Source organism: Leptopilina boulardi, unplaced genomic scaffold, assembly GCF_019393585.1.
Source record: "Leptopilina boulardi isolate dan_hultmark-lab unplaced genomic scaffold, ZJU_Lbou_2.1 LbouV2_292, whole genome shotgun sequence".
NCBI lineage: Eukaryota > Metazoa > Arthropoda > Insecta > Hymenoptera > Figitidae > Leptopilina > Leptopilina boulardi.
This window is the reverse complement of record NW_026137854.1, coordinates 1873788-1896594: the sequence shown is the minus strand read 5'-3', so window position 1 is coordinate 1896594 and position 22807 is coordinate 1873788. Positions and strand designations below refer to the sequence as shown.

The following is a 22807-nucleotide window of genomic DNA, read 5'->3' as shown; positions in this document are numbered from 1 at the left end:
TTGTTGTTCTATATTTTATTTAATGACTTTTCTTACAAGCACCTCCTCATATATTTATACATAAATATATTTGTAAAATGTTTTGTAATATTTTCAAAAATTACAAAATTATGTTTTGTAGTTTTACAATCAATCTTTCTAAGAAATGTACATAATTTTTTGCAACGATTTTGAATTTTAACACATTATAGGTGACTTTTAGATTGGATTTCTGAAATTTTTAAATATACTCTGCAAAAGAAAAAATCTTAGAAATCCTACGTTTAATAGTTTGTTAATACTCTGAGGAGTCTCTGCATCATAGAGCGAAAGCTCAGTTATTTTGTATAATTTAAAATACATACTTTTTGCTCAGAAGAATAAAACTATTATACAACTTTTACTAAATATGAATTATGATGATAGACTACCTTTTTTAACTTATTAATTTATTCATAAATATTGAAATTATCGAAATAAATCTCATCATATATTATGAGAATGTGGCACGAGGTGTCTTAGGTTATTAAAAACAAATCAAAAGCAAGGAACTCTAGTGATTTTTTTAAAAAGTACATTCTTGAAAAGCTTTAAATAAAATTGCAGTGCTTGTTACAAATGAATGAGATCTTTTCACTTTAATCCACATAGTAGGTTGTGTTGTGTAAACATTGCTACAATATTTAAGTACTTTTTTCACGTCATTTTGTGTAAATATTTCAGTAAAATGTATACGATTTAATGTTATTATTCTTCTCGCTTAATTACATTCGTTTAAGTAAATTAAATTTATAATTAAATTTTTTATGTTATTTTTACTGTTGATGTTCTGTCGACTGTAACATGGATCATAATAACATCCTTACAAGGCAACACAATGTCAACATTTCACGGTAATATTGACAGAAGCTGACATATCGAGAATATTGAAAAATGTTAGCAATGTTGACTCAATATTTTGTACTTTGTGGGAATCCTCTTGGTTATTGAATTTAAAAGAAAAAAGACCTTAACAGAAAACAGATATTCAGATAATATTGCACTGAAAAAATTAGGTGTTTCTGACAGCTGAGTGGTCGTAGCGCTGCACTCCCTGGCCTTGAGTGTTGATGCTGTTCAGTATTCGGGTGCGCAGACGCATCACGAGGGTTAGCAGCGATCTCTCTTATTTCAGGACAGCTGCTTTACCGATAAAATAGTATTGCTGCTTTTCTTCACAATGTGACAGCGTTCCAATAAAATAAAGTATCTGTACCGAAATCGAAGAGAACAGCTATATCTTGAATTCCACAGCAGCAGTACTGGCAGAGAAGGCAGCGATACCTAATTTTTTCAGTGTGGACTGATACTCGCACGTCGTTAGAGTATGCAAGATATTTTTGTGTCACGATGTCACAAAATATTAAAGGATATCGTAGGGACGTACTTTAATATCTGTTGAATATCCGGTTGCTGTGAGAGGATGTCAACTATATTTATTTAACGTTACTCTCATCTGCATTTTATACATCAATTAACATGAATAATTTACATCAATTTCTGTTTAGCACATTCAGGACAAATAATATCTTCAGCGTCGGTGATGAATCCACGACCAACCAAAGAAGTATTGCACCCTGCACAAATAAAACAATCGTTGTGCCAATGTCTGTCTTCAAAGGAAATGAAACGTGTTCCACCAATTCCTGAAAATAAACAAATTTTAATATTTAATGTAAATAGGAAATAAAAAAATATTACAAATTTTGTGGCTTGTGGCATCCCTGCTTACAGCAAACATGCTAAAATAGCAAAATGTACTAACAGCTCAACATCAAGTAAGATGGATTGTCCTAAAATTGGCATTGAAATGTAATAATCAAAATGTCTGATTAATTCGACCGATCAGGATTCATTAAAAGAAAATAACATATCGCAACTAATTAAAAAAAACTATTAACATTTGAGGAGTAAGCGGCAAAAGTAGATATATCCATTTTTTTAAAAAAACTTTCACTTTGCATTTTCCATTAATGGTAACACAGGCACACAAAAAATAAAAAGCTGTTTGACCGAGACACAACACTAGTCTATTTCCATGTATTTTTTCACGCTGAATCCGAATCCGAAGTCAGAATTATCAGATTGGCTTTTATTTTTGAGATAAACTCAAAAAACTGCTCAGAAAGAAAAATATAATCAAAAAGTTAAAAAATTTTTGAATGTCACTGCGATAGTGTAATTCCATGTATTTTTTGTCGCTGAATACGAATCCAATGTCAAAATTGTTAGATTCGATCAAATTTTTGAGATAATAGCAAAAAAACGCAAGTAACAAAAAACTCAAATAACTCAAAATCAATTTTTTGGAATTATCTTCTAAATTTGAGCCAATCTGTCAATTCTGACTTCGAATTCGGATTCAGCGTGAAAAAATACATGAAAATGCACTATCGTAGTATTTCGGCAAAAAAAATTATCTGTGCCCCTAATTCAGAATTTTTATCAGTTTTTGGCGATTTTAGCTCAAAGAAATTTTTTTTGCCGAAACACTACGATAGTGCATTTTTATGTATTTTTTCACGCTGAATCCGAATTCGAAGTCAGAATTGACAGATTGGCTCAAATTTTGAAGATAATTCCAAAAAATTGATTTTGAGTTATTTGAGTTTTTTGTTACTTGCGTTTTTTTGCTATTATCTCAAAAATTTGAGCGAATCTAACAATTCTGACATTGGATTCGTATTCAGCGACAAAAAATACATGGAATTACACTATCGCAGTGACATTCAAAATTTTTTTAACTTTTTGATTATATTTTTCTTTCTGAGCAGTTTTTTGAGTTTATCTCAAAAATAAAAGCCAATCTGATAATTCTGACTTCGGATTCGGATTCAGCGTGAAAAAATACATGGAAATAGACTAGTGTTGTGTCTCGGCCAAACAGCTTTTTATTTTTTGTGTGCCTGTGAATTAAATAAATTTCCTAAAAATCACTGTTATATTAAAAAAATTAGAATATAGAATTAAAAAATAAATTTTAATTAAAATTAATATAGAATTATATTAACCCCTTCACAGTAAGAGAAAAAATTAATACTTTTACCAAAATGTCCTACAAATTCTGGACGACAAATTTTTATGAAACTTATTGTTAGTATAAAAGAGTTTTCGGGGTCTCTAAATTAAAAAAAAATTTCGTTATTTTTTATTGTTTTTTAATTTTTTATTAGTTAGAAATAATAAATAATTATTTATTTATTACTTAAGTAAATACCATTGATACCTGTAGTGTGCGAATTATGATATAAAAGAATTCATTTTACAACTTAAATAAAAAATTTCATTTATTTTGTGTTAAGATGATCACGGTACAACGTATGTGTCACTCACAGTTTGAGCCCCTAATTTCACACGACACAGCGTATCACAGTGGTTTGAAATCAAAAAGTATTGTTCAAAACAGTCTAGAGCCTACAAATAACAACCGATTTTGGAATTTTTTTTTTAAATGATCTTTAATAAAATTGTAAGAGATCCCTCCAATCCGATTTTTGATTTTCAATTTGCATAAATAATTATATTAATATAAACAAATAAAAAAACGTAATTTTTTACATATTACTCTTATTTTCAAAAAAATATGTAAAGTTTTTATTGTTAGGTATTTAAATTTACTCCTCTGGATCTCTGAATTGTAGAATGATGATATAGACCCATTAGTATATTTTTATAAATAAATTGTTAATTTGGGCAATGATTTCAATTAACTTAAATGAAACTGATTACTCAGGGATTTTCGGGGTCGCTGATCACGAATTCGATGTCAGTTTTTTAAAATTCAAAATGGCGGATCCAATATAGCGGACAAAATTTTAAAAATCGCTTAAATTCGCTTGAATCTGGTTACTCGGGGGTTTTTGGGGTCGCTGACCACGAATTCGATATCAGTTTTTCAAAATTCAATATGGCGGACAAAATTTTAAAAATCGCTTAAATTCGCTTGAATCTGGTTACTCGGGGGTTTTTGTGGTCGCTGATCACGAAATTTATTTAGGTCTTTTTGTTACTGTTTATAAATTATACGTCAGTGTTTTAAAAATTTTAAATGTCTTCTAAGAAAACTTTTTTAAGGGAATACAATGAATTTTTAAAAATTCGTTCGTGATTTTGGATCTGCCATTTTGAATTTTGAAAAACTGACATCGAATTCGGGATCAGCGACCCCGAAAATCCCTAAGTAATCAGTTTCATTTAAGTTAATTGAAATCATTGCTCAAATTAACAATTTATTTATAAAAATTTACTAATGGGTCTATATCATCATTCTACAATTCAGAGATGCAGAGGAGTAAATTTAAATACCTAACATTAAAATTTTACATATTTTTTTGAAAATAAGAGTAATATGTAAAAAAGTACTTTTTTTTATTTGTTTATATTAATATAATTATTTATGCAAATTGAAAATCAAAAATCGGGCTCGAGGGATCTCTTACAATTTTATTAAAGATTATTAAAAAAAAAAATTCCAAACTCGGTTGCGATTTGTAGGCTCTGGACTGTTTTGAACCCTACTTTTTGATTTCAAACCACTGTGCGTATGTGTCAGGACAGAAACTTGCAGGCAGCTTGCTGTGCAAACATGTAGCAAGTTTGGTGCAAGCAACAAAATGTCCTCTTACAGCAAACTTGCAGGGCAACCTTGTTGCAAGTTTGCAAAACAACACGATGCGCTGTTATAAACGGAAGCTCCTACGGTTGCGCAATAAATTTTTTAACATCCAAATTAGGGTGCCCTATATGTTTATTTAGAAACAACTTGTTTCTAATTTTTTTTTTAAATATTACACCGTCCAACAAAATTCAACTTTTTTTTGACCCACAAAAAAATCCAACATTTTCGGAAACTAGGACCAAAAAAAAATTACCCGTGTCTGGCCGTTTTGCTAGATCAAGTCGTTTGTGATTTTTATGGGTGAAAACAACCCCTAAATAAAAAGTAACAAGATGTCTTTTGAAAATTATTAATTTTTTATAAAACTTGGTATCTAGGGGTTTTCTGGGTCGTTGATTATTAATCTGATGTCAGATTTTCAAAATTCAAAATGGCGTATCCAATATGGCGGTCAAAATTTTAAGAAGTTGTTAATTTTTTAAAAAATTTTGTATGCAGGGGTTTTTGGGGTCGCTGATGTCGAATCTGATGTTAAATTTTCAAAATTCAAAATGGCGGATATAAAATAAAAAATTAATAACTTTTTAAAAATTTGATCGCCATATTGGATCCGCCATTTTAAATTTTGAAAATCTGACATCAGATTAATAATCAGCGACCCCGAAAACCCCCAGATAACAAGTTTTATAAAATATTAATAATTTTTAAAAGATATCTTGTCACTTTTCATTTAGGGGTTGTTTTCACCCCTAAAAACCACAAACGACTTGATCTAGCAAAACGGACGGACACAGGTATTTTTTTGGGTCTTAGTTTCCAAAAATTATGAATTTTTTTGAGAATCAAAATTCATGTCGTCAGTGTTATATAAGCTTTTTGCAAGTTCGCAGCAAGATTGCATAATTGCCTTGCCGTAAGAGGATATTTTGTCGCTTCCACCAAACTTGCAACATAAGATAAACATTTGAGTCGCCGGAAAGTAAAACCACACATAAAATTCTGACGGCCATGTTAATTCAATGGGAGTCAGAATTTTATGTGTGGATTTACTTTCCGGCGACTCATTTGTATTTTTAGCATCTTTCAATCACTGTAAAAAGCAAGCACACTGTGATATATTCTAATGTGGTTTGAATAAAAGCTTAAATTTTGGTGTTTAAAGTTCAGAATGAGACATCTTACTGAAGTTAAACCATGCTAAATGTGACATCATGGGTCTATCTGACCAGAGAAACAAAGTTCGCTAATAGTTTGTGATGTATTTAATAAATTAAATTCCATTTTGTGTAATATTATGACATTCATAAATATACATTTAGTATATTTACCTGTAATTGGTTTACTGCATGCTGTGCATCTTTTAGCGAAGAGCTCACCAAAGCATTCAGCGCAATAGGGTTTATCGTCTCGTGATGTAAATCGTTGACCTGCTAACGAATTGTTGCAATGACTGCATGTGAAGCAATCTCTATGCCATGGTTCATTCTTGTACGTCACACCACCAGCAGTAATAATCTGTTACAAAAAAACTACTTATAAGAAACTCATATTGATCGTATTTGAGCGTCCTCTTGTTAGCTAAGAAACAGTTAATCAAGGACACTTTTATTTTGTATACTCAATTGTAATAACTCGGGAAATATAGATGACAAAATAAGAGATTTACGTCAGAAAAATAATTTCAGAGTATACAAATAAAATTAATAGTAATGTTTAAACAATAGTTTTGTTATTAATTATTAAAAGGTAAAGGAATTTGAAATTAAAAATTTTTTTAAATAGAAAGTAATCTAGTGAGCAAACAACATTCTTTGTTCCAAAATTTATTTGGGGAGAAATTTAATTATTGATTAAAATTGGATATTTGTTTTTTTAGACATTGACTAAATACTAAATATAATTAAATAAAACAAGTTGTAAATTCAGATGTTCATTACATGAACATTTTGCTTCCTCTTTACGATCAGCAAAAAAATTTGCTTCCTCGTGGAGAAAGCAAAATTTTATTGCCAAAATGTCAATTTTTGATTTTTTAACTTTCATTAATTCTTTAAATTTACTTCAAATGTATACTTTATATATATATCGATCAATTCGTCTTGACGTAAGGAATACAATTATTTCATATATAAACTTCAATTTAAAAAATCACAAAATTTTATAGCCTAAATGTGAAATTTTGATTTTTTTACTTTCATTAATTCTTTAAATTTACCTTAAATGTATACTTTATATATATCGATCGATTCGTCTTGACATAAGGAAAACGATTTTATTATATATAACCTTAAATTTTTTTATTTAAAAATTTTTTCGATTAAAAAAAAATTTTTGGAAAAAAGACGATAAAATTTTTTTTTTGGGATATTTTTCAAAATCCTTTGGTCAGATTTGAGATATTAATATGATAAATGAGCCTACCAAATTTTATCTAAATCCATTAAAACCTGTTAAAGTTATCTTCTAAACAAAAAAGGGATCCACACACACACACACACACATACACACACACATACATACATCCGGACAATTGATCAGGATCTCATATAACATGTTTCTATAAAGAAAAAAATTTGTTTCCGCCACTTTGAAAAGTTTTATAAATGAAAGGACTACAAAGCTTCCTCCACGAGGAAGCAAAATTATAATTTTTAAATGTTTTAGAGTTAAATATTGTCTAATTAGAAATGTATTTGTATTTGTTGTGAATACATTTAGGAAATATTAAAAAATACTACTTTATTTTCGTTTATTATTTGTTTATTTATAATTATTTTCGTTACTCTTTTTTATCATTCTTCTGATACCCTTCTTTTATATTTCTTTCAGACCTCTCAAATAGTGTCAATCCGAAATATATCTTAATTAATTTAAAAACTTTATGTAAACCTGAAAAGGACTCAAAAGGGTCGAAACATATAACAAAAAAACATCTTTGAATAAAAAAACTGTTTTAATGGCTTTTAATGAATCTTATAATAAAGAACCCTTTACACCAAAATTTAAGAAAACAGAATTTACATACTGTTAACACTTATATGGGTTCAAGTATACTCTTTTTATCAATATCAGAAGAAATATAAATAATAATTGTTACGAATTTTTATTTAACTGAATAAATAAAAATTTAAACTCGAAACTAATATTACCTTGTGTGATAGCCAAACAACACTTTTTATAGAACGTACTAAAGGTTGTAGTTAACAAAAAACTAAGAAGAATGGTCCCAAGTAGAAATGTCCGTAGCTCGCCGTAATTAAACACCGGTATGGTACTGATCCAATACTGGTCATCGGTATTGTCATTCAGTACTGGCAGTGTACTGACTAATACACCGAATCAGTACTATATCGGAGGTAAACAAATATTACAACCAGTACTGGCAGAACACTGGAATTCACACCGAATCAGTACTATGTCAGTGGTAAAAAAACATTAAATGAAAAAGTCTTTAAATTATTCCAATAGATAGAAAACGATGATTTTTTATTAAAAAATATGTTTATTAATTTATTTCCAATACTTTCTCTCAAAATTTTTGATGTAATTGTAATGTATATATATATATATATATATATATATATATATATATATATATATATATTATATAAAATATATTTATTTTTGTATAAGTTAAAAATTTTGTGAGATAAAAAAATTCAAGAATAAATACATTTCTTTTTCGTGATCAATAAGTAATACGGTCTTCAAAATCCAAAAATGTTGCATTAGGGTAAAGTACTTCAAGTCAGCACTTCAAGCCAGCGCGGCTGTGCGGTATGCGTATCCGACTAGCGTTCTTAGGGTTAGGGTTCGATCCCTCATGTGTGCGAGATTTTTCATTCTTAGTTTTAAGTGTTATAAGTACAATATTTGTTTATCTGTAATATTAATTATAACACAGGCCTACAAAATTTTGGATTTTGTCAGACCCAGAAACTGGAATAGTCATTTTCGATGTAATTTGTCACGCTGAATCCAAAAATGACAAGGAAATTACTCTATCACGTCAGCATTTTGAGATATTCTAACCTAAAAGCGTGAAAAATGAAGTTTTTGGTAATATTTGACACTCTATGAAATCGACAAAAAATTTTTTTAATCATTGGTCCAAATTTCAAAAGAAAGTATTATATTTCTCCTTTCAAAATTTTCTAGGTTCGATCTGATCCAATTTTTTTCTCTGAGATACAACCATTTAAGTTTTACATTACATGAACTAAAATCCCTTTCAAAAAGAAAAATAAATTGCAAAGTACTCATATCACTGAAACTTATTTCACGGGTATTTTTGAGGTCGCTAATTACGAATCTGACGTCAGATTTTTGAATTTCAAAATGTCGAATCCCATATGGCGGACACTTTTTAAAAAATTTAACGAATTCGCTTGTCATTAATTACTTGGGGGTTTTTAGGGTCGCTGATTACGAATTAAATGTCAGATTTTTGAATCTGATATCACATTCGTAATTAGCGATTTTAAAACCCCCTGAGTAACAATTTTCACTGCCATGAGTACTTCGCAATTTATTTTTCTTTTTTAAAGGGATTTTAGTTCATGCAATGTAAAACGCAAATGGTTGTATCTCAGAGAAAAAAAATTGGATCAGATCGAGCCAAGAAAATTTTGAAAGGGGAAATATAATACTTTCTTTTGAAATTTGGACGAATGATTAAATAAAAATTTTGTCGATTTTATAGAGTATCAAATATTGCCAAAAAACGGCATTTTTTACACTTTTAGGTTAGAATATCTCAAAATTCTGACGGGATAGAGAAATTTGCTTGTCATTTTTGGATTTAGCGTGATAAATTACATCAGAAATGACTATTCCGGTTTCTGGGTCTAAAATTTGTAGGCTTATTAAATAATTAATTAATTAAGTATAAGTGCAAAGTAAAAAAAATTAAATAGTATGAATTGAAAAAAAAATTACAACACAAAAATATTTTTTGTAAATTAATTTATTAAAAATAATATAATTTAATTAACATAAATGATAATTATTATTTTAATTATTTATTATTAATAATAGTTTATATATTCTAAATCAAATTAACTATTATTACCCTCACATTACCTTTTCGTGGTAAAAATGGGAGTAATAAGCTTATAAGGATGAAATTCGCAATGGAAAGAGTATTATATAGCATTTTGTAAAAAAAATGAGATTTTATCTCCGGATGAGTACTTTACCAGTATTATTCCAGTACTACCTTAGTACTGGTGAGCGGGACAAAATCAGTACTGTACAGCGTTACCAGCCAGGGCTGGCCCAGTACGACGGTCAGTACTGTTATACTGACTGGCAGTGTTGGATCAGTACAGTGCCAGTGGCAAATTTCTACTTGGGGTATATTAAAAATTTCCCTAACGGAAAAGAAGTCCAAATGGAAGTGAAAAAATGAATTTTTATAGATGTTGCAATTTCATTCTTGAAACTAATAACTTTGTTGTTGATTTGGGTATGAACTTTGACTCCAGACTCACATTTAAATCACATATTCAAATGGTTGAATCAGATGCATCTAGAGCACTGGGTTGCCTCTTTCGGAACACTAGGGGTTTTACTAATCCTGAAACGTTTATTTTGTTATTTAATGCCTTTGTACTATCTAAATTCAATTACGCATCAATAATCTGGAATCCTATGTTTAATATATACATTCAAGCCTTAGAAAAAATTAAGAAAAGGTTTCTAAAGTTTTGAGTGTTTCGTAGAACAGGATTCTATCCGCCCCAAGGATCTGATTATTATGCTTTGTGTAAAGAATTTGGTTTTCTTACATTAGCTGAACGACGTTTTATAAACCAATCTCTGTTCATTTTCAAACTAATTAACGATTCAGTCAACTGTCCAAGTTTACTATCTCGAATCAATTTCAAAATTCCAAGAGCAGTAAAGCGATACTATCAGCCCTTTCTCCTTCCAATGCCACGCTCGAACATAGGTTTTTCATACTCCAATTTACAATATGTGTAACTCTATTAATCTAATGTGCCTCTGTTATGATGAAAACATTCATCTTTTCAACTCTACGTTAACCTTATTTAAAAAAAAATGTTTAAAATATAATTTATGGCGTAAACATCAGTTAAAGTTGAAAAATTGACAATTTCCGAACTTTCTTGTACCTTTTCTCTTGTAAATATTACTTTTAAAAAAAACTCTATGTGGGTTGAAAAGCTCTGCTTTTCAGCTTCAAAATGAAAAAAAAAACTTTTAAATCGGTGCAAAAATAAAAAAGTTACAAGGGATTATATTCATAAATATACGTGAAAACGGTTTTTTGGCTCTAAAATAAAAATTTAGGGGTGTTAGGGAAATTAATATACCATTCTTCTTAGTTTTTTGTTAACTACATCCTCTAGTAGGTACGATAAAAAGTGTTTTTCAATTTTTTTGTAACACAGTGTTATATTACTAACTCTGATCTCTCTGATCTCGTATCTTATCTTTTTAAAAACTATAACTTATCAAAATAGAAATTACGCCAAGACTATACAGAATAAGTCGAAATATTTTTAACTTCTCGAGAAAACTTATAAATGATGTAATAATGTTTATTCAACAATTCGTCACAAAGTTTACGTCAGTAGTAGAAAAATGAATCAGTGAGTGGTTCATCTTATTTTATCGATGAACTGACTACCTATTTTTTTATTTTAATTGCAACATTTAGCAATGTTTTGGATATATACTGCCATTCAAAAGTATTTTATGCCCCAACAGCAATCAAAGGCATTACAAAAATATTCATATAACTATTCATAATAATTTATTAACAATTTTTAAAAAATGATGTTTTTTAAACAAATGACTATATCTAGAAAAAAATTTTGTTTTTTTGTACTCACTCTCTAAATCTGAATAAGTGAAATTTCACTTAAAATGTGTCAAAAGTCTTCCACGTAGAAAAATAAGTGTATATGCACTTTAAAATATGTGAAACTTCACTTATTTTTGAGTGAAAACCACTTATTTTAAAGTGCATATACACTTATTTTTCTACGTGGAAGACTTTTGACACATTTTAAGTGAAATTTCACTTATTCAGATTTAGAGAGCATTAAATTAAATCCGATTAAAGTTTTTTGACAAAAATATAATTTACAGCTACGGAGAATAATTATTCTACTATAGTATTATAGAAATCTTAAAAAATTCATCACTGGAAAAATTTCTTAAAGTGAATAATTAGATTATTTAGAGTAAAATTTGTATTAAAAAACTAACCTTGTTGCATTTAACACATCGAGTGGCGAATTTGTCTTCATAACATCCAGCGCAATAGATTTCTTGTTCACGTGGAATAAAACTTTTTGTACCAATAGGATTTTTACAAACAACGCAACAAAAACATTTTTCATGCCACTGTCGTGTCTTATATTCCATTTTCTTAGTACCTGCAATAATATATAAATATTTAATTTAAAATCTTTATTAAATTTCCGTCTAAAATAAGAAATACACCGTCCGACACGATTTTTGACCCACAAAAAAATCCAACATTTTCGGAAACTAGGACCAAAAAAAAATACCTGTGTCTGGCCGTTTTGCTAGATCAAGTCGTTTTGTGATTTTTAGGGGTGACAACAACCCCTGAATGAAAAGTGATAAGATATCTTTTAAAAATTATTAATATTTTATAAAACTTGTTATTTGGGGTTTTCGGTGTCGCTGATTATTAATCTGATGTCAGATTTTCAAAATTCAAAATGGCGAATCCAATATGGCGATCAAGTTTTTAAAAAGTTATTAATTTTTTATAAAACTTGGAATCCAGGAGTTTTTGGGGTCGCTCATGACGAATCTGATGTCAAATTTTCAAAAATCAAAATGGCGGATATAAAATAAAAAATTAATAACTTTTAAAATTTTTGACCGTCATATTGGATCTGCCATTTCGAATTTTGGAAATCTAACATCAGATTAATAATCAGCGACCCCGAAAACCCCCAGATACCAAGTTTTATAAAATATTAATAATTTTTAAAAGATATCTTGTCATTTTTCATTTAAGGGTTGTTTTCACCCCTTAAAACCACAAATGACTTGATCTAGCAAAACGGCCAGACACGGGTTTTTTGGTCCTAATTTCTAAAAATGTTGGATTTTTTTGTGAGTTAAAAAAAAGTTGAATTTTGTCTGACGGTGATATATTGTAAGAAATTTAATCGACGACTTTTTGTCAAAAGTATGATCTTAATTCAGATCTATTTTATATGGGTTTTTATATTTTCCCAGAAAAAACCTAGTCTCATTTTTGTTGCAAATCAAAATGAGCCAATGCTAAACGACATAGACAGTGGCGCCACCAACCTGGTTCATTTTTGTCGCACATCAAAATGAGTCGCCTAGGCGGCTCATTCTGAGTTCAGTTTTTTTCTGTGTTGGCTTAATAGTAAGGGGTTACACCACTTTGACCCGACCAAAAAATACGCTTTTTCAACAATTTTTATTGAAGAATAGAAATTTTATTAAGAATATTAAAATACAGTAGGGTATTATACTACTCTCGAAATGAAAAAAAAAATTTATTTATATTTTTTTTCAAAAATATCAGTCTGACAGATGATATGGCGGAGTGCTTCAAAAATGTATCGCCATGAGCTGGGCACTATAACGCGGTCCAGATTTGAGCTAGATCAAAATGAAAAAAGCATTAGTTTTTGCAGCTCAAAATCTAGCGAAATACCTTAGTGGTCCACATATACAGAATGCACCTTTTTCCAAAAATCTTAACATTCGTAAGCAATAAAATTACAAAATACAACCAAAATGTCGACCGCTGGGGTACTTTTCATTTCATATTCGGTTTTCACGACAAGTCTTACAGTCCCTGTCGCCAGCGTACCCTTCTGGTAGCAATAATATTAGTCTAGGTTTCGAACATATATATATGTATACCAAAAATGCACATGTTAAAACATATATACCCTGTTCCAGGAGAGATCGATATTTTTCTGCGCATCTTGTTGTAAAAGGGTGTATTTTTAAGTGACAAAGGCGTTTTCTAGATTTTTTTCTGAAAAACATAGCCAATGATATGAAAAGGATTGTAACATGTGTTGCTTTTCCTATAACTATAATCAAGCAAACATATTTAAAAATTTTGTGACCTGCGAGACTGGTCTCCAAAAGGCAGTCGGAAGGGTCTTTTATGGTTTTATGGCTTTTCATTGCAAAATTAAAAATTGTTGGAATTTAAAAAAATAATTGTATAAATATTATATTTGCAACTAGCTAAAAGAAACGCGCGTAAACGCGCGAGATATCTGCAATTTTTTATGAAAAATTTATTTTTATTTGACGGACACTTTTTGGAATTTTGATCTCACAAAAATAATAATATTATTTTTGTAATCGTTACTGTATTACTATTTCAACATTATGGTGTTATAATAATATAATACCTATTATTGCCCAGTCAATATGACCTTTAAATTTTGTACTCAAATAAAGATTATACAATGCTACGATCGTCGAATTGTCAGCAATACATTTAAATGACCCATCTCAGGATCCATGCAAGGTGAATTCCTATTTTGTTTACCACAAGGCCCATGAACTTAAAATCGCTTTACAATGTTAAAAAGTTCTGGATTCTTTATTTCGTCTGTGATTTCAGCACATATCATTTTATTTAAAGTTTCTGAATCGCAAATTTGTGTACGTAAACAAATAGTTAAACGCACATGTGTCAATCCACGCTTTTTTCTTCTCTATGAAAGACGATACATATAAAATTGTAAATGAATAAAATTACAAGTACCTTGAGTATGCTTAAGGTTAACAGTCCATCCAGGATCACCATAAGGAAACATTGTAGGATATGTCATAGGATCAAAATTTTCCCTAACAATAAGACTAGAAATTATTTTCTTATTATTTTCTGTTGTGCATACTGAATTTACATCAACATGTAAATCCCTCTTCAATTTCTGTAGATAATTTCTTCATCTTACAGGACAAACTTTTTTCTTTGGGTATTTTCTTTTCATTCTCAGTTTGAGTAGACAGAACTCTGTTGTCATTTTTACTGGGAAAAGTCTTTAAAAAATATGAAAGGTTTAGTTCACCATTTTCAACTTCTTTAGCTCGATTTATGAAAAGACAATTCCAATCATTCTCTACAAATCGAAATCCTAATATTAGACATTCTAACTGCCGGAAAATTATTTAATTAATTGTTTTCAAAAAATGATATCAAATGCTTGCTCATTATATTATTATCAGTTTCATAAATTAATCTTTTAATTTACACTGTTAACCAATACAGATGTTGCAAATGCTATTGCATTATACTTTACACTTAACTGTACCAATCGGTTGTTGATCAACATCTACAAAAAATTCTGTTGGTTTGAAAGGGAACAATCTAATTAAATATTCTATTTGGTGAATATTCAAACACCCTGCATTAAGGCTATCAAAAATATAAAGTCTTACTCCATCGTAATAAACACAAATCCAATGACCAGCATTGTTATTACCGCTAAAAACTATTTGAATATGTTTAACTCTTTCTCTAATTGGAACAATTAAATCAAGCATTTGTAAATACAAAGTACTTTGCATAATGAAAAAAGAATTTGAATCATTTTTTGATAATTCTTGAAATTTATACATGTTCATATCATTTAACATTTCATTTACATTTTCAATAATTTTAAAATCTTCATTACTTAAAATAAAATACTCTTCTATGTTCGACATGGTATCCTTCTTCAACTTTCAAACTGTTGATAAAGCCAATTTTCAAAACAAATCGTTTATTTTAGTTTATTGCTTTAAAAAATTTACTTACATGTGTTTCACCTATAAAATATTGCATTAACTATAATTCATCTAACTAATGCAACAATGATAGTCTTTTATGAACGTGAATTAGCGTTGTTTAATCTTTTTCCACATCACATAATTTTCGATAATGATTATTATTGAACTTATTTTCCTCTGCACTTTTTATTAATATTCAAATCAATATTCAACTCACAAACTATTATTTAACCCATAAAACAATTTTAACCCTTAAAACAATATTCAAACCTCTTTCTATCTATTTAAATACTTTTCCAAAAGCCAGCATCCTCTATTCTCAAACAGTCAATATTTTTTTTTCAATATCGAAATATATTCAATGCCAATGTTATCCAATATCATATTTTATTATCCTCAAAATCCAAATATCTTTAATGCCAAAATTACCCAATACCAAAAATTTTTTCCAAAAGACAGCTTCCACTATTATAAAACAATCAATATTTTTGTTGCATTATTAAAATATATTCAATACTAATGTTATCCAATATCTTTCTTTATCCTCAAAATCGTAATATCTTTAATGCCAATGTTATTTAATACCAAAAAAACTAAATGGATTGAAGTATTTTTTATATGAAACATTTAAGACAACCAAAAGAAACAAATATCTTCAATACCAATATCATGCCATATCCATATTTATCTTTAAAATACATATATAATTATTAATACTATACAAAAATAGGAATATATTTTTTGGGCCCAATACAAAAATGAAAAAGACAAATATAATATAAGAAGATTCAACACCTGCAGTAAGTTATTGATCGACAAATTGCAGAAAAATATTATAAACTTTATAATAATCAAGTTAAGTTACCTGAGACTATTAGAATCTTTTTTTAGCAACACTACTACAATGTTGTTGAAACGGTAGTCGGTTGCTCTATGTTTATCTTACATCAGCAGTAGCCGTTTCACTCCATTGAGGAGAAGTGTTATACCCCCACTCTACCAATCTGGGCCTATATTAAGTTCTCGCGAGTGGCAGATATTACGGTAGGCCTGAGTGGCATCCTCGGGGATAGGTGTTGGTAAGTTAAGTATGAATACACCACTTCCACTCACTGGGATTAAACGGTTATCATCTATATCGCATATACAATAATAAAAAAATTTCCCTCAACCCAAGACTGTTAGGACGAATCGAGCGATCACGGATTGGGTCCTGAAAAGGGAAGTGGTATATCTTCATTCTATCGGCCTGTCCCGGGCTCAGACCTCGAGTAAGTCAATTACAGCGGGGGCCTGTATGACGTTCTCGGGCTTAATGACAATATTATTTTATGACGCTTAATGAGTTTTTCAAAAAAATTATAAAATTTTTAAATATAAACACTGTTTAATTTATTTTGACATATTCGTTTTCCTCAGAAGTTCACGATTTCGATCATATATTGCTCCAATAATAACACAGGCACAAAAAAAATTCAGGTCCCAAAAAACACAACCCCATATTCCTATGTTTTTGTGGTCGCTGAAACCGAATATGACCATTAACAATTTTTTTGACGACCCATTTTCCCGCAACCACCCCTTGCACCTACTCACGGGGGTTGGAGTTTCAAATTAAAAAAAAATTGAGTATGGTGTCTATTCCAATGTTTTTTTGGGTCGCTTCATCCCAAAAACACCATTGAAAACAAATCCTTTCTTTCCTTAACCCCGTACAACCCTCTGGGAGAGGGTTAAAATTTTAAATTTCACAAAAAGTCAAGTTCGGTGTCTAATCCTACGTTTCTTGGGGCGCTGAAATCAAAAAACACCACCAAAAACAAATTCTTTACCCCCTTAACCCGCTAGAACCCCTGGGAGGGGGTTGGAATATCATTTTTCACGCCGCTAAGTGTAGAAAAATAAATTTCCTTAAGACTTTGTAGGTGCGTATTTGTGTTATCATAGGTAACTTTCTAGAAAACTTTATTGTTGGTGATGTTTTTTGGTTTCAGCGACCCAAAAAACATAAGATTAGACACCGTACTCGACTTTTCGTGAAAAATGAAATTCCAACCCCCTCCAGGGGTTGTAGGGGGTTAAAAGGGTAAAGAATGTGTTTTTGTTGGTGTTTTTTGATTTCAGCGACCAAAAAAACATAGGAATAGATACCGTACTCGACTTTTTGTAAAAATTGAAATTCCAACCCCTTCTCAGGGGGTTATAGGGGGTTAAGGATTTGTTTTTAGTGGTATTTTTCGGATTAAGCGACCCAAAAAACATTGGAATTGACACACTACTCGATTTTTTTGTTTTTAGTGGTATTTTTCGGATTAAGCGACCCAAAAAACATAGGATTAAACACCGTACTCGACTTTTCGTGAACAATGAAATTCCAACCCCCTCCAGGGGTTGTAGGGGGTTAAAAGGGTAAAGAATGTGTTTTTGTTGGTGTTTTTTGATTTCAGCGACCAAAAAAACATAGGAATAGATACCGTACTCGACTTTTTGTAAAAATTGAAATTCCAACCCCTTCTCAGAGGGTTATAGGGGGTTAAGGATTTGTTTTTAGTGGTATTTTTCGGATTAAGCGACCCAAAAAACATTGGAATTGACACACTACTCGATTTTTTTGTTTTTAGTGGTATTTTTCGGATTAAGCGGCCCAAAAAACATAGGATTAAACACCGTACTCGACTTTTCGTGAACAATGAAATTCCAACCCCCTCCCAGGGGTTGTAGGGGGTTAAGGATTTGTTTTTAGTGGTATTTTTCGGATTAAGCGACCCAAAAAACATTGGAATTGACACACTACTCGATTTTTTTTTTTTGAAACTCCAACCCCCGTGAGTAGGTGCAAGGGGGTGGTTGCGGGAAAATGGGTCGTCAAAAAAAATTTTCATGGTCATATACGGTTTCAGCGACCCCTTTCATTACAGTATTTAAAAGGTCATCGACCATCTTATGAACCCTCAACCAAAAGCTGTTTTGACAACAAAAATTTCAGGTAGAAACCTTCGAGAACCCTAATTATCAAAGTAAAGATATAATATGTATATATAATCTAATAATAATGAGAAAATTCAAGTACTAAGAAAATGTGAATGACTGACGGAATGAATACAAAGATTATTATACTATAATTTACAGGTTAAAACAATTACAACGGTATAAAATTTTTTGCAAATACTATAAGATTAGAGTTTGTACATATGTAAATCTTGAAATTATATAACTTTTCCAAAAGCAAATTTTAATATTTAGACGTAAAAATTTATATCGTTGGAATCGTCAAAATCTGCAAATGGTAAATTTAATATTTAAAAAATTATTTCTTTGGATTTAAATATTTTTTATTTTGCACCAAAATGCCATAAAATCTAAACGACCCTAAAATGGATAAAAAAAATTTAGTTGTCAATACACATGTTTCTTCAAATTTAAAAGAAATTGAAAAAGAAAGCTTATTTGCTGAAACGGAAAATAATGTACGCCTCCTTTTATAGTTTTCTGCGCGTAAAGGGCCCAAATTCGTCCTGAAAAATATCGATCTCTCCTGGAACAGAGTATATATATATATATATATATATATATATGTATACTGTAAATATGCCTTTCCCAACATGAATGAATGCAATAAATAAATATTAGATAATTTGAATAAAAATAAATATTAAATAAATTTAATAATTAGTTTTAAACTACAATTATTGTTAAATAAATTTTAATGTCATTTTCTTTAACAACTAATAGTTAATTTTGATAAAAATGTTAAAAATTATAATTAAGTAATGTTTAAAATTATTAATATAATTAAAATTAATAATAAAAATTAGGGAATTTATAAAATTATTAAATAATTAACTAAAAATAGATAATAACTAACCATAATTGAATTATATCGATATTAAACAATAAATTATAAATAATTAATATTTTTAAAAAATTCGACTTCTGTTCAGAAAATTAGATTAGGTTACTATATAAATTAGTGAAAAATAATAATTATTATTAAAAATTATAAACAAATTAAATTTATAAATTGTATCTTTCTTAAAAATCATCATACAATTAAAATTCAAAAACGAATATGTAAAATAAATTAAATAAATTAAATAAATTAAATTATTAATAATTGTTAATAATAAATAATAATAAAAATAATCATTGTTAATAATAAAAATTTAGCTTAATTGTAAGGGCGTTCGCACAAGAAAAGACGGAGCAGTGTACAGGATGTGTTTCAAATGAGTAAGAAAAGGAAAGAGCGATATTCCTGTCTTTTTCTATCTTATTTGAAACACATCCTGTACACTGCTCCGTCTTTTCTTGTGCGAGCAGCCTAAAAGATCCAAAATATGGACGATCTTCCCTTCTTTAAGAATTTATTCCTACTTTTGGAAAACTGTGTCCCTGAAGGACAATCCACAAGTTCCGACCTACTCTAAGGGTTGGGTCAGTGAGGCCCAATAGGAAGAAAATGTAAATGAGTTTTCTCAAGTCCCTTTTTTCTCCGCCTACAAGAAATTTTCTTTTCTACAAAAAATCTCTCCCTTCTTCAAAATCTACCCCAAAACTCAAAATTGGTAGTGGGGACAAACCTTTAAAAACGTATGTTTTCCTAAAATCTTCATTTATTTCTACATTCAAATGTCTACCAACAAATTCTAAAATCATTTTTAAATTCTTTTAATCTTTTAAAAGATTTCTAAAAAATTGTTCAACATTCTAAGTTTTCAAAATTTAAAAGTTGATATCTCACGTTTAGTTTATCGGAGTTTAGGAAATAAAATAAGAAATAAAATAAGTTTGGCAACGCTGTTTTCCTGTTTAGAAAATATGGCAACAATGTCTAGATGATTTTCGAAATTCGAAAGAATATTGGTTGCAAAAATGTTTGCTAGGTACATAGGTTTATTACCTTTAATCTACAGTGCGTAGTTATTGAGACCGTAAGTCATAAACGGCTTACAACCCTTGCGGATGGCACATGTTTTTACCTGAATGTACTAGTAAAAATTATATTTTTCTAAACATGCCAAAACGAAACAGCGAGAGATTTCGATAAATAAAAAAAAATACATTTATAACTCTTTTTTAGTGTTAAAAAATGTTTTTAAGGCATACGCAGTAACAAAAGTCATTCTAAAATTTATAGAATTTCAATTTCTTTAATTAAAAAGTTATTCTCAAAAATCATTTAGAAAAATTTTACATTCAGTGTCAAGTTATTACCAAAGTTATTTTCCGAATTTAAAATTTTGTTTAAATTCAATTCTTCAAAATTCAACATCAAATTTATTCTACGAGTTACTGTTTGTTCCGAGCGCTGTCCAATCAATCAAATTTAAATTCTAAGAAGGACGTCTCTTAATTTTGCATCATTAGAAAATGTATTAATTGAAAAATAAAAAAGTAAGTTTATATTTAAAATTTATTATTTCTTTCTTTCTCAACTTTCAATTTTACCCATCTCTCAATTCCGATAAATTTCGTGCTATGGTGCGCGATATTTTGTCTAATTCCAAATTATAAATTTTTATTTTTTTTCACAATTATTGAAAATCTTTTCGAGAAATTTTAGTGTTACCAAATTATTTTCTCAATTCCTTTTAAAATCACTTCATAACCTTCTTAAATTTTTTTTTCAACAATAATCCAATCGAAAAGATTCCCAAGTTATTGGACGAAAGTCTAGACTTAAAAATTAATCAATTTTAAATTAATTATGTTATATCTCCGGATGTAACATCGTTAACTTTTAAATTTTGTTGGTAGCCATTTTGTAGCTGCCATTTTTATTTTTTTATTTTCGACCAAAAATTCGGATTCAGCGACCCCAAAAACATACAATATGATAATGTCTCGTTTTTAAAAAAAATTTTATTGAACATTTATGACACAAAAACTATATTTTCACTGGACTGGGAAGAGGTTAAGGGTCCATATATAAATTTAATAGGTTTTTTTGTCATAAAATTATTTGGAGTTTTCTTACTTTAATTATGTAAAATTTTTTGTAAAGAATTTTTGAAATGAAAAAATAGCACGAGAAGTAGGGACGTAGCGCTTCTAATTGTAGCTATTACATTAATTGAATGCTGTTATCATTTTTTTACGGTAAAACCTTCATATATCGGATTTCAAGATACACTAAAACGTCAATCGAGAACAGACGAATGTGCAGTGCTGTTCTCGATTGACGCGATTTTTATCGCTCGAAAATAAAAACACTCAGGGCCGTATGAAGGGCCTTACGCAACAATGTGAATTCTATCTAGGGGATTTTCACTAGTGGGGCACTGAATCCACCTTAAATTTAAAAATCACAAGTACGACTTTGGCGTCAGTCATAACCTAAATTCTACCCGCTTCCCCACTTCCCTTCAAGTGTTCCCTTGCTCTGTTCTCGACTGACGTGTTCTCGATTGACGTTCTAGTGTATTGGCAATGAAAATCCGATGTATCTGGATAGCATTACTTAAATTTTTAAATAATTTTTATTAGTACTAAAATTATAGTATCTGATTGCGGCCAATATCAATGTCATTTATTTAAATCATCATTGCAATAACTTGTAATAACTGCATAGCAACAGTTGTTATGATATCGATTATACATCTATCCGTACGGAGTTCAAAGCCTCGTTATAATAGTTCAAGGCCACGAAGCCCTAAAAGAGTGATGAAAAAACTTCAAACATTAAGTAACCAAAACGTTTGAAAAAAAATTCATTTATAGAACAGCGATGATACTATTTTCCCAAATAATTTTGGCACGACAATATTGAGTCGATGTTGTTGTATCATTGTTTATGTCTACCTTGAGGCAATATTACTGTTTACACTGATTGTATCCACTTTGAGGCAATACTGTCTAACAATACTGAGGTAATGTAAGGACAATATTGACCATACTGTTCCATTCCATTGCCAGACAATGCTACCTCAATATTACTTGTCAATATTACCTCAAGACGGACATAATCAATGTTATGTAATATAGAAAAATCGTTAGTACTGTTTGAAATTTTAACTTTTCAGATATAATGTTGCTACACATTATTTTGGTCACAAAGTAGTACAAGGATGAAGTCACATGGAGGCGTTATTCGGAAATCATAAAGCAGAAAATCATAAGTATAAAAAATGTAGTCTTACAAATTACTATTCCTCACTATCATGATTTTCTTCTTTACACTTTACGCCTTCATGTGATTACGTCTGAAGGAGACCTCATGTGGCTGGAAAATTAGACTGTATTTTTCGAGTTTAGAATTGTGAGAGATCGAACCACTAGTACAGGTTGCGCCACTGTTGGAAATATTATATTAAAATTTCATCTGCTGAACAAAAACTCCCAAAAAATTCCTGCATGTTTTTTCTAAGGATATTTAACAAATTTTTT

General features: G+C 29.6%; 1 protein-coding gene across 2 annotated transcripts in view; it reads right to left on the bottom strand.

Annotated features, from left to right (window-relative positions):
• Window positions 1–22807, bottom strand: part of LOC127282293 (four and a half LIM domains protein 2) — a 58971-nt gene continuing 36164 nt past the window's right edge. For both annotated transcript variants that reach the window (XM_051306463.1, XM_051306464.1), the window contains exons 4-6: window positions 11876–12045; window positions 5965–6151; window positions 1–1664 (exon numbers count right to left, since the gene is read on the bottom strand). In XM_051306463.1, the coding sequence (XP_051162420.1) occupies window positions 1507–1664; window positions 5965–6151; window positions 11876–12045 (515 nt within the window). In that variant the 3' untranslated portion in view covers window positions 1–1506. The remainder of the gene's footprint in view (window positions 1665–5964; window positions 6152–11875; window positions 12046–22807) is intronic.